This window comes from Drosophila hydei, unplaced genomic scaffold, assembly GCF_003285905.1.
Source record: "Drosophila hydei strain 15085-1641.00,03,60 unplaced genomic scaffold, DhydRS2 tig00008119-arrow-pilon, whole genome shotgun sequence".
NCBI lineage: Eukaryota > Metazoa > Arthropoda > Insecta > Diptera > Drosophilidae > Drosophila > Drosophila hydei.
The window spans coordinates 3886226-3899613 of NW_022045830.1; the positions used below are offsets into that span (position 1 = coordinate 3886226).

General features: G+C 41.8%; 1 protein-coding gene across 1 annotated transcript; it reads right to left on the reverse strand.

The window, feature by feature from the left end:
- Window positions 1-339: 339 nt before the first annotated feature.
- LOC111597881 (adhesion G-protein coupled receptor G7) lies at window positions 340-2939 on the reverse strand. Its single transcript, XM_023312808.2, has 2 exons — window positions 1630-2939; window positions 340-1573 (listed from the first exon to the last, which is right to left on the reverse strand). Exons 1-2 carry the CDS (start codon window positions 2879-2881, stop codon window positions 387-389), a joined length of 2439 nt encoding a protein of 812 aa, XP_023168576.2. The 5' UTR covers window positions 2882-2939; the 3' UTR covers window positions 340-386.
- Between the last annotated feature and the right edge of the window lie 10449 nt (window positions 2940-13388).

A 13388-nucleotide genomic window follows, 5' to 3' on the forward strand; every position in this document is an offset into this window, starting at 1 on the left:
ATGAACTTTTCTAAACTCTTCATTTCATCTTCAAATATAATGATTTGAGGAAAAAGTGAATTAAACTTGTGGATGCTATTCTATCTAAGATTCTGCATATAAATTTAGAAATTAAGCTGATTAGAAAAATTAGCTTTAAGCAGGATTCTGAGCTGTCCAAATGCTTACTGCTTTCAAGCTCTGCTGAATGTTAGAAGAGTTTTGTAATCAGAGCATTTATCCTAATAATTTATCTCTTTGCTCCCAGTGCTTGCATAAAAAAGCCAAAAAAAAAATTTAAATAATGTTTAATAAGTAAGTATTACATATTAGTTAAAATAAATTATTAATACGCAGCTAGTTAAAGTTTGTTCGTTGCATAGTTTCAGCTTAGGTTCAGTAGCTTTCTAATGCGTTCTGGTGGAATAGTTGGTTGAGCTGGTGGTCATCGATTGCAGCTCTGTCGTGCGCTTCTGCACATCTATTTTCATCTTGGTTGGGCAGAGTAGACCTATCCACGCCCGGCGATTGGGCTCGTCGAGCAACACAAAATAGATGAACAAGACGAAGCCCTGCAGCGTGGCTGTCAGACAGAAGAGATACGAGAATGCCACGCCCGCCTGCATGAAGGCGAAGATGCCAAAGATCCAGGACAGCCCCAGCAAGAAGAAGAGCAGCACCGAGAGCCGAATCTGCTTGTTGACCAACTTGCGCTCCGCACGCTGAATGCTCTGGCTGAGCGAATGCGAGATGCTGTAGAAGACATACACAAAGATCACCAAGTTGGCAACCGTAATCAACGTCACGGGCAGCACAACGCCGAAGGTTAGTCCGTAGCCGGATGGATAACAAATGGCCGTGTCCGTGGCCAATTGCTCGGCTGTGGGCACATACGACCCCGGATCAATGCAAGCCACCAACAAGGTGGGCACCATTGGCAACAGCCAGGCCACGAGGGCCGCCTTCAGGATGTAACGACGCGGACGCTCGATGCCAATCACCGTGACATAGCGCTGGAACTGCAGGAAGGCAATGATCAGCATCCAGCAGAACAGCGCCAGGATGGTATACTGCATGGCAGCGCCGAGCAGCACACAGCGTGCAGTATCTCCGTGGACAACCAGCTGCTCCGAAAGGTTGTCCGTATTAATGAACACGAAGAGCACCATTTGTAGCATCATGGCCAGGCAGAGGTGCAGCAGCACTTTGGTCGAGGCCTGACTGCGCCAGCTCTTGAACAGCGCCGCAGTCAAAAAGATGCCCAGCACACCGAAGAGCGACAGGCAGCAGCCCACAAGGGATATGATGTCCAGCACGCGCTCGTTGATTGGGGTCACGAGCACCTCGTCGCCCAGGTCGTTGCTGCGGTAGCTGCCGCCCACCAGAAACGAGAACTGGGTTAGATGGCGCGTTTGGCAGACGATAACTGGATCCCGTAGCATATCCGTTCCACTGCTGGTCGTGATGCCGTCGCTCGCCCAGGTGTGATAGTTCCAATAGCCACAGCCGCTGCCTGTCGCCACAGCCCGCGTGTCCGGTTGCCGGTGATTCTCGTTGCGTAGCAGAAAGGGAAGCGTTTGGGGCAATTGCACACCTGAAAGCAGATCAAGTTGTCGATATCTGAACACCACTATATAACGATTGACTTACCCTCACAGCCGGGAATCGATATGGATAACACTTTACTGCGCGGCCTGCGGCTGCGCTGTTGCGCAGTCTCCACGAAGAGCCCGTCATGGGCATACACCTTGAGTATCACATACGTGGCGCCGCTCTGCTGCAACAGCTTCCAAAGCTGCTCCGGCACGTATGTGGCCGTCTCCAGATCCTGCTCCCTGCGCAGCTTCTCCAAGCTCTCGTTGGCATAGAGAAAGCGATACCAAAACTGGCTGACAGCAGGCTTTCGATCGGGAGCTGCTGCTGAGTAGATAGCTATGCCCGTGATTCTCTCGCACTCGGGATTCACATAGAATACGCTCAGGTTGCTGCTCATCATGGCATGCACGCCGAGATTGGCATTGTTAAGTATTTCCATGCCACTCGCAGCTGCCTCTCCTGCGTCACTTGCCGCGTGAACCACCACTTTGCCGCAATTCTCTCTGGGCACAAGCTGTTGAGGCAGTGCATCCATGTAGTCCTCGAAGTTATTCAGCAGCGAGTTGGTCGCATTCAGCACTGCCGACAGTTGCAGCACTTGCGCATCGCTCGACATGATTTCGCGGCAAATACTGATCAGATCGGCGCTCAGCGTCGCGTCCTTCTCGTGCTCCATGAGCTCACCAAAAACCTGGCCAACCACATGCACGTCAGCTGGCAGGAGGGTTCTGTCATGCTGTTTGAACATATCTCTAATTAGGGCCGTAGTGCGACGACGTTCTTGGGTGTTGTTGGTACGCCGTCGGCCCTCGAGTATATCGTCGTGCAGATTGTTCAGCTCCACGCTGATCGAGCGCTCTCTGAATCTTCGCATGCATACAACAGGCGGCCATTGGTCAAGGGACTCCCAGCGAGCACGCATGCCATGCACTTGACACTTGCGGGTCACGGGCAATCCGTTCCGCAGCAGGCAGACATCGTGCAGGATGGCCGACTCGCCAACTCTGGCCCGTTTCCAGCTGTTAACATGCGGGCTCTGGTCGTGGTTGCTTATGATATAATCATGTTTAAACGTTTCCGGTTCACAGTGTTGGGCATCGCAGTAGACCAGACCAGTTATGTTCGCTCTGAAGAGCCTCTCCACACAGCGCACGGGTGTATTATTGCGGCTGTCTACGCTGCACAGCTGCTGCTCCGACGGACAGTAATCGAACTGTGACTCGTCACTGTCATTGCTGGCCGTGCTCTCATAAGGTCTGCCGGCTGAGATCGTCACTGCGACTAGCAAGTAGCATAGCACATTCATAGTTTCTGACTCAGCAACGTCTTCAGGCTTAATTTGTCACGCGTCTGTCTCTCTGCGAATATCGTGCTCAACTGCTAGGCAAAGTCACTCGCCGAGCTGCCGATCGCTTTTATTTCTTATCAATTTGCTAGGCGATCGCTTATCGTATTTGCGTGTTTTTCTTTTTGTTTTGTTTGTGCTCTTGAACATTACTAACTCATTCCCAATAAGACTCTGTAACCCGTTTTATCTGCGACCGATAACGCTCGGTGCGAGCCTCGGCCAATTGTTTGATTTGTCATTAGCACCGAAGCGCAAATTCGAACGAGAGAATACCTAAAAAAAACTCATACCTACGGTCTTTTGCTGTGACGTATTAAGTTTGTCAACTCTGAACACACAACAAATATTAATGCTGCGAATTATAGTTAAGCCACAGTAAAGGGCAAATTAATATTTTTTAATATTATTTTACTTGCCTAGCTGAAAGTTACAAAAAATATGTTTAGTTATTTCATTACAAGCGAATTTACAAGCCAAGTCCACAAAAATTATCGCCTTGAAGTCAAACCTCAAATTCCCGCTAAATGTTCATTATGGATGTTTGTTTTTGATGTGTCATAGTCTATATAGAAGTGGATTCAAGACTTCCACTATTATATGATTCATGAAGCTTGCGGTGGGCTGAGACTTCAACTCGTTGCGCCTTTGTCAACATTTGGAAATTTACTGCCAATATCTGTAACTTAAATGATATAATAAGATCGCCGGCATTTGCGTGACATGGAAATCCACTTCGGACAGAGGTAGTTGAGGCTTAGGCTTAGCTTGATGGGGCACTCGCTCGATAATCTATACAGCTTCGCTTCATGACACGTTTCGTTCGAGGACATAAACGCTGCGTGGGCTTTCAGCGTTTTCTATTTGTGGAACAAGCTTGACTTGTTGACACGTTTTCAATTATCTGGCGTATTCGAATACTATCTACCACATGCCATAATATATGATGAGTATGAATTTGATTAAGCTACACACAATGTTCACACACTTAACCCTCACATGCATATATAAATAAACGTGTGTATGTGTGAGTGTGTGTGTTGGCTTTCAATCAAAAGTGTCACATTCACATCTCGACATTTTTACTTTTTTTCTTTATTGCTTTTATTGCTGACGCAGAGCAAGGTGCCACGTGACAGACGTGCAGCAATGAATTATACAATTTTGTGGCTTCCATCACTAAAAATGCCTTCAGCTTGAGCTCTCATATGTCGGGCGAAGTTCAGAGTTTCCTTTCCCAATCTACATATTTTTGTTGTACATAAATAATTAAAGCATACCCAAATATGTATGAAAATAATCGAATATTTATTCGAGCTGCGAAGCATAGAAAATGTAATTACAATAAGACAGAGAGTTTCCTTAACAGCATCGATATGGCCTTAGCCATCATCAGTTTCTTTGCCGCTCAGCTTAAAGCCGTCAAATCTTACTCCAATCCAGTTCCAAAGTCCTATTAAAGCCATTCAGCTTTCTGTATTACTCAAGATATTAGCTTTAGATTTGTATGTATTGTTAAGTTCAAGAGCAAAGCCTGTTTACGCTCAACTGCAAATGAAATATTTATAAGCTGAAAGTTCAACAGCTGAAGAGAATATCTCCTAAGTAAATGTTATCTTAAATTATTTAATTGCAACCATTGGCTGGGGATTAAATATTAAAATTGTGAAATTATGAATCGATGAGGAGCCACAAGGCAAACGCCAATTAGTGGGTTGCAACAATAGCCAAAAATTCCGACTGCAAAGCCGTCGAGTAAACAAACGTCGGTCAAACGGGGCCAAGAGTGGGTCTTGGGGGGCAGCAAGCAGAAGGCAACCGCCAACAGTTGGTGGGCGACTAACAAACTCTCTGCTCATTTGAGCTGCTCAAACAAGTTAACACAGTGCGGCCAAGAAAATCACTCAGCAAACCTCCGGCACTTGCACAGAGACGAGCAGGGAGCCAAGGTGGTTGGCTGGCCACCAAAGAAAGTAATAAATTTTCCAGTGCCTCCTAACCACACAGCCACAACGCAGACGCCGACGTCGACATTGCTGCATTGTTGCAATGCCTGGGCTAGCCGAGGCTTGACAAGGTTGAAAGCTGTGCTGGATGTCGGGGGGTAAATGTGATTAGGGTTGACTTTCACAGCGATAAGTTAGAGCTACGAGCTGGCTATGCACAAGCAAAATAAAATAAAGAAATGCAGAGAAGTTGACGTCGAAGGGAGGTATTGTTGCCAAAAAGTTGGCACAAATTCAACTGTCATTGGCAGGCAATGATCCATATCGATATTTAAGCGCTTTTCAACGACTCGCACGCATACGCCATTTATATTTATATTAAGTACACACACACACACACGTGCGCAATGTTTGCTCAATAAAAATTGGAAAAGTTGCGTTGACTTTTTAAGCACTTTAATGTCGCGTCTGCCATTAAGATGTTATGGACCAAATGGATAACAAAATATGCGCACATGTATGCGCTCTCTTCTGCAACTGAACGGCGCTTGTCAAAACATACACACACAAACTCACACACACGCACACTTGTGATAAAAGAGAAACCTTTACCTCATGTGCCGCTTGTCTCCACTCAACCATTGTGTGGCTGTTTTTTCGCTGTAAACCACACGTCACCAACCACAATTTTCATTTGCCCCACTGCTAATCCCCTCCTTGCCCTCACCACCGCCAGTCAATTGCAGCAAAGCAAAACATCCCACCCTGCGGCTGACTTAAATTGAATTCTTTCGCTGGCATCGTGTCAGCCTAATTTTTTTCTTTTCCTTTTTATTTTGTTGTTTAAGACAACAGGTTTCGGGAATTTAATGAAATTAGGCATCGGGGCTTGTTGATGGTCTTAGCAGCTGCCTGTCTAATTTTTTATAATATATACAGCATACAGGGTTACAGCGAAGCATATGTCTCACTCTTTGATGGCCTGCAGCTCATACAGCATTTACACATATCTTGATTATTTAAATTGCTTGATGTTGTTACAAAAATACATTGAGGCTTTACTTGAAAAACGCTGAGCAGATTAAGATACAACTCTGTTAAAAAACAGTTTTAAACGAAGCTGTCGACGCTTAAGTTTGGCTTATTTATTTGACTTTCTTCGTCTGCGAGATAATCAATTCTAGCTTTCCATATGAGCAGATAAATGTGGTGAGATGTCTTGACAAACTCCAATAATAATATGATCTCTAAACGAAACTAACTCTAAAAATTTAATTAAATTAAACTTACTCTATAAATACTTTATCTCTCTTTCCCTCCATTTCTTTAGATATTTTTCCCACATTAAAGAAAATCTCTGTGAAAATGCATTTGAGCTGGTGCAAATAGCCAGCAGCTTAGACAGCATAAGCTGCCAAATGAAATTGAATTTTGGCTGACTCAGCATCACCCTGTATATGCAAGGGATTATGCTTATATGGGCTTATACATTTTTAGCTGCTTTAGTTTCACACAATTCGTTTGGCAACAGGCATTATTTACGCACACGCAACGCGAACTTTGACACAGGAGCAACAGCAGCAGCAACAGCAGCAGCACCAGCCACCGCCACAGAAGGCGCCATAGGTGGCATCAAGCTCAAAGCACACATGTGGCCAGTCAGTCAGTCTATGGGCCTGCGTGTGTGGGTGCGTGTTTCGGTAGAGTTGTGCCAACTTTTACAGTTTAATTTAATTAAAGCGTCTGTCGACTCTGGCTTCTGCCAACGACAGCATCTAATTTCATTTGAAAAAGTGATATGGGCAGGGAGAGAGAGTGAAGTTGGCTCAGTTAGTGACATATGATGCTGTTTGCATAAAGTCTTAACTGGATTAGCTACTGTGTAACAAGTGCAGCCACAACATTTGCATAGACTTGAATGCCAGCTTTGATTTATGGACGGCTTTAGCTTGCATTTAAATCAGAAATTTCATTTAACTTACCCATCGCAGCACACCTAGGGAGTATCTTGTCAAGTTAAATGAATAGAATTTTGTTATCCTTGAAATCTAATTAATTTCACTCACATACACAAAAAGAAGAAACTTTTCAATTATAAATTCGTTTTGTGTTTTGTTCCGCTGAGGGGAAAACAAAGAAAAAACTTTAGCGGAGAGCTAGAAAAGCACACAGAGAGAGAGAGAGAGTTAGAAGGAGAGGGAGAGACAGTGAGAGACAATGCCTGATAATGCATGGGAAACATTTCTAATGAAAAAGCACTTAGTCTCAGACAGTGAATTCCACTTCGGATGTGCTGCAGTTGATGCTTGATAAGTCTAATCCGTGTGCGGATGACTGGGTGGCTGGCTGCGTAATGGCTAAATAAGCGCCAGACTTTGACTGACTTCGAGTTTCGATTCAACTTTGATGGCTGCACATGCATTTTGTAGCTTGTTTAACGACGGCAAAATTGGAAAAACGAGCGACTAAAGATTCAAACGTGCGGTCACGTACACAGATTTACAATTTGATGAGCCTACAAAACAGAGAGTCTCGGACTTACCCAGCTCCAAATACAGTTGAGCATTAACTTAATGACAATGAAAATCTTTAGACATTAGATATTAGATATGCCAAGTCGAAGATAATGGAATAAATTAACTATAACTCAATCATAAAGTGGGAAATGTTGAAGACAGAGACATAAATGTATTCTAAAGTTTCTTCATAGGCAGCTGCCACTGTACATTGTCATTTGCCCCTTTTTTGGCCTACGTGATGCTGCTTTACGATGTTGTTATTTGGCTTGTTCTACATGAGGTTTGCTGCGCTCCTCCCTTCACTACTTGGCTCACATGTCGTATGCTTAATGTCTTGTCTTGCCGTAGCTTGCGTCATATAGTAAACATTTACTTCACCCGTTTTATAGCTGCTGATGGCCAATTAAATATCAATGATTCGTAACATATAGTATTACGCACACGCCGTGCTGGTCAGCTGTATTCACTTATGAATTTTAAACAGCAATCGAACGGCAACCGCAACCGACACGCGCCATATCTGGCAATATGGCAGCCGACTTAATTGCCACACAGAAAGCAAAAAGGGCTGCTTGACGTTGAAGCACAAAAGTGCTCGTCAGGCGTAGCATTATTGCATAATTGTCTGCAAAAGGTTACGGAAAGCCTTTTGAAATGTCATTAAGCCCTAATTATAGAAAATAATGGGAAAATGGCGCATTGCCGGCAGTGCATGGCTTAAGCTTAATTAACAAGCGAAATTGTTGCTCTCTGAACTCTTGTATCTTTCAGCTACATAGAAAATCATATATCTTATCATTTTTCATAAATCTTATTAGCGCTTCGAAACTCATTTTGTCTTTTATTTTGTATCTTTACATATATATGCATCTATCTTTTAGCCCTTTATTATTTTATTAGTGCTTCAAATCTCATTTTGACTCTTTGCACTCTAAAGATACTTCTGTAACTTTATACATATATAAGAAAAATTGTTGCTTTCTACTATATCTTTCAGCTACATATATATATATATTATAGACATTTCTCTGTCTTTATTATTTTATTATTTCTTTATTATTTCATTAATTTCTTTAATGATTCATATTTCATGTTAGATTTTTCGTCTGCACTTTATAGATACTTTTGTATATTTTTATATATATAATTATTAGTATATATGTATATATGTATCTATATGCTTTAGCATACTAAGCATATTTTTTCCTTCTGGCGCAGACAACTTTGACTTATAGATTCTTACGCATACATTGTCTGAAAATTAATATTTTTATTTTATTTCTGCTTTTTTACAAGCCCAGAGCTTGGCTTAAATTAAACACCCTGAAAGAATTATAAATACAAATATATGTATATAACCAACATACATCTATGCACATATATCTATATATCTGTGTGTATACACATATATGCAAAGCATACACAAAGTCTTTGGATCGCGCCGCTGGCTGCTGTCGAACTTTGACTGCAGCGGACCGCAACAAGCATCAAATGGCAGCAACAAGCAGCTGATGCATTTTTTATGTTCAAGCATTACAAGTACATTTTACATTGGGCGTGTGTCTGTCTGCTAGTGTGTGTGTGTGTGTTTAAGCAGCTTTTATCACTTGCTTGCTTTGAATTTCACGAGCATTTAAATACAATGAAAATGAAATGACGTCGAATAAACTTGAACAAAAGGAGAAAATGACGAGGAGTTGTTGGCTTGCCGTGCAGATGTTTTTCACGTTGGTTTAATAGATGTGCAATGCTGCATTCATTAGCTGGCCCACACTTCTACCTCTGACTAATTAAAGCATACGGCCAACTATGCTAATTAGGCAGGTAGCACAGAACTCGTAATGAAAGACAAACGCAATGCAGCTCTTGGCAACATCAGTCGTAATTTAGTTACACAGTTCAGAGCGTGGCACTGCCCGAACTGGAACTCATTAGTCCAAATTGGTCATTTTTTTTTTGGTTGATTGTCAACATGACGCACACAGCAATTACTTAATAAAAATGCAGGACTATTTGCAAATTTATTGCAGCATACAATGTAAACATGGGTTCGTGGGTCAATAAGGCAAACATGCCGGAGCACACAGAACACACATCACATATGCATGAGCATACAAATGACTTTATGCTGCACGTAGTCTGCCCCGGGTAAAGTTTTCCATATTTAAGCATGAAATAGAATTTTTGTGGCATGTGCAGCAGCAGCAATAGCGTGTGGCCTCAGGGGCATGGCTTATACGCCATGGCAACGATTTACAAACTAAGCTCCATAATTAAAGCAGAGTGCAACAAATTAAATGAATAATTTAAATTTATGAAATTATAAAGAAGTTTGCTAACATATTTAACTAATATGAAATGTTCTTTCAGATAATCCAACTATTTTGTAATAGGTGTTTGCCTAAAACTTTAGCCAAGAGCTGTTGTAGCTTAAGAGTGAGAATAAGATAAACATATAATATCTATTCATCTATAGTTGTATCTATTCCTCTACATTGCTATTTATTTATTTTTTTTTAATTTCCAATTTATTTAAGAGATTTAAAACTGTTTCCTTAATTGGAACAAGTCTAAAATCTTCCACTGATAAATATTAAGCTGAAACATTTCGAGTTTGCTTGGCTCATTTAGCATCCCAATGGCAAGTGGCACAAAAAACTTTATTTTGGCAGGCAGAAGTTGCAAATGTCAATCCCTTTTATGCAGTCTGCTGTGCACATACCAAAATGTACAACAGTTGGTTCATTAATTTTCGAGCACACTTTTCGTCTTGCTCTCGACTTCAGGACAATGCTGCCAGGACCTCGCCCAAAACACAGACAAAAACAGAAAATGCTTTGGCATTCGACTTGACAAGCATTCGCTACAGTTTCCTGCTTGGCACTCAATTTTGTTTTGCCTCAATGCCCTGTAAATGTTGAATTGGGTGCATGTGTAAAGGCTTACATAGAGTCTATCCGAATATCATTTAGCTTAACTTAAAGTCGGCTTCGGCTAAGGACTTTTTAGTAATTGGCTTACCTTTAGTACAGCATAGCACTCTAGTAGAAATCCACACATTATTTGAGTGCCTGTGGTCTACTTTACAAAGTATCTTTTAGTCAAGCGCTCTTCAGACTTGCATTCCAACATGTTTTTGTACTATTCGTGTACTTAATTTGCGCATATTATGTATACGCCATGCATGCCAATCTGCCTGCTGTTGCCCTTCTCTCTCGCTAACTTCGCTCGTCTCTTTTCTTGTTTGTTCTTGCCTGCAAAAACCACAGCAACTTGGACTACAATTTTTTCGTACGCTGTGCTTGTGGCTGTTGTAGTAAAATATTTTAGAAGCAACTGCAGCTGAGGCTCCGCAGCTTGAACAAGCGCCAGCGAAGTTCATTTCAGTTCGTTGCTTGCTAATTTCACTGCAGGCCACATCAGCCACAGCAGAGGCAGCAAGTAAATATTGATTTTGTAGTCAACTTTTGCGAAAAAGAAGCCAGAATTCATTTCGCATCGCATTGCCACTGAGTTGTGGTTGGTGAAGATGAATTAAGCCGCCAGCAGCGCACCTCCATCTGAAATTGCTGATATGAATTCTGGCTAGCCGCTGGTCTAGTGGGATTTGCGGTTGCCCAAGCTGCACAATGCAAAACCAATTCGTTTCCAATTGTCCTTGGCGTCACTTGCATGCCACGCCCGCAAACACACACGCACGCAAACGCCGGGCACCATTGAGCTCTGCTGACAATGCAAATGACAGGACAATACAAAAGACGTAATATGCAAACGCCAGAGAATGCAGGTGGCTCGAAGCGCTCGTAACGGAAACGGAAACGGAAATGAAAACGGAAACATTGAACACTCGAACTGATTGCACTCTGCACACAAATACACACACACAGGCAGACTCAGCTTGGATTTGCGGGCAGCTTTGCATACGTGATCGGCATAACCGCTTTGCCACGCCCACTGAATGCCAACTACATTTAATTGCCTATTAACACTTTATAGCAACAACTCGCCACCGAGATGTGTGCACTCTCTCTCTGTCTCTTACGTTCACAAAGTTATTTTTATACAAATAGAGCGCAATTGTCGCAGGTCACGAAAGCGTTTGCTCAGCTGTTTGGTCAATACTCAATTACCACAACTGCCACGCCTAAGGCCCCGCCCCGCCCCCTTCGCACCCACCCAGTCAGAGGCCAAAGGTTACGCTGCACAAATCTGTCACCTTCCGCTGTCGCCTGGCATTTGGCGTTTTATGTTTACTTTCAGTCATTTTATTCGTCTTTTATTCCTTTGTGAATGGGAGTCTACAGCAAACATTAAATGCTGCGTGAAAAGTGCGTGAAAAGCAAATGATTGGCATGAAAGGAAAAAAATCGACTTGGGAAAATGTTTCCCAAACGTTCGCTTTGACAACATCATTTGCACATCTCACTGAGCCGCATCAATAATTCAGTCGATAATTTATTATGCCCAGTGCGCATAAAGCTTGTCGCATGGGGTAAACTCATTAAGGACGGGTATTTCGCTAGCAGCTTCGGCTCAAATGGGTTTTACTCAAGAAAAGCAATCAGCAGTGATTAAATTCATTTTAATATTACATTAGTGTTGTCTACAGGGCATCTCGCAGTCGTTGCCTCCTGTGTATTGCCAACTTATTATATATCGTTTTTCGTTATTTGCTTTTCGCTTGGAACGGCAAGAAATTGCGATTTAATTTAATGTGGCAAAGCTTCTTTTTGGCTTTTTACCTTGCTGAATAAATCAACATTTTGCTGACAAACTATCACGAAATGCCAATTAATATGCAAATGTAAACGAGAGCTGTTTGCCAGGTAAACAAATATTCAGTGGAATTAATCTCAACCTTTAAGCTACTCTTATTGACAACTCATTTAAAAGCTTTTATAAATTTAAATTAATTTAATTTAAATTTATTTATATTTTATGAGTTTTAAAGTAGTTGAGAAATTTCTGAACACATAATAAACCAGTTGAAGTATTTAATAGTTGAAAGTTTCAGAAGTTATCTCTCATGCATTTCTCTATTCCCATTCCATTTGGCTGATTCGTTCGACAGCTATTTGAATGCAGATTCCATACGTTTCATACGCTGATTGAGCATTTGTCACTCCATAAAACTGTCAACTGTGGAACATTTTCAAAATTCAATTCGAATTGTTATCACATTCCATTAAATGGCCCGCTGAATAGCATTGATTGCAGACCAGCTCCCCAGCTGCTAATTAGACACTCACTGAAAAGCGAATGATACGTGTTTAGCATTCCGTATTCTCCCAGAGGATAATGCTGTTCCATTGAAATGCCGTCAAATAGTAGATGAGTTCGCATTGCAGTAAATGAGCTGCCTAGCGAAACACACGGAATATCTAATTAGAATAATGATTAAATAAGTCTGAAAGGGACAAACTCAAATTGCCAGTCATGAACGGCGCTAGCGATGGGCGCGTATGCGATTAATACTCACACTGGGCACGACATACACGAGAAGACGAAAAGCTCTTAATGAAATGGAATATTATATTTTATATCATATGATATATTATTTTATTAAATTATATATTCTATATGAAAACGGCTAGATATTATATTTTTAAGTAGTTCAAAAGTGTTGACAAGTAAACTAAGCTAAGTCAATTATCAGAAAGTCTTGCATTGTTCCATCTCAAGACACATTTAAGACACAAGTAAAATAATTTACTTGCGCACAATTTCAAATACTTGAAGTAGCAAATATTGAAACACAAATACACACACGCACACCCACACAACCACTCAACATATGCCAGCTGTCTAGGCCTCAAATTGAAGTAATGATAAATGCTTTTGTAGTGCCATCGAAACGGATTTCTATTGGTCGTTTATCACAAAACAAAAGGCTGAAAGTTCACATACCTGAAGCGACAATGCGATAAGCTGCCTAGCCGCTCGGCTTTCACCTCCCATCAACTGTATTTAATGTTGGCATTTTGTAGCAGAGTTTTCGGCTCC

Bases quoted from the DNA above. Each gene is read 5' to 3' on its own strand.
- LOC111597881 (XM_023312808.2), bottom strand. From the start codon at position 2,881: ATGAATGTGCTATGCTACTTGCTAGTCGCAGTGACGATCTCAGCCGGC. The intron at 1,574-1,629 runs GTAAGTCAATCG...ATCTGCTTTCAG, and splicing joins ATCGATTCCCGGCTGTGAGG to GTGTGCAATTGCCCCAAACG.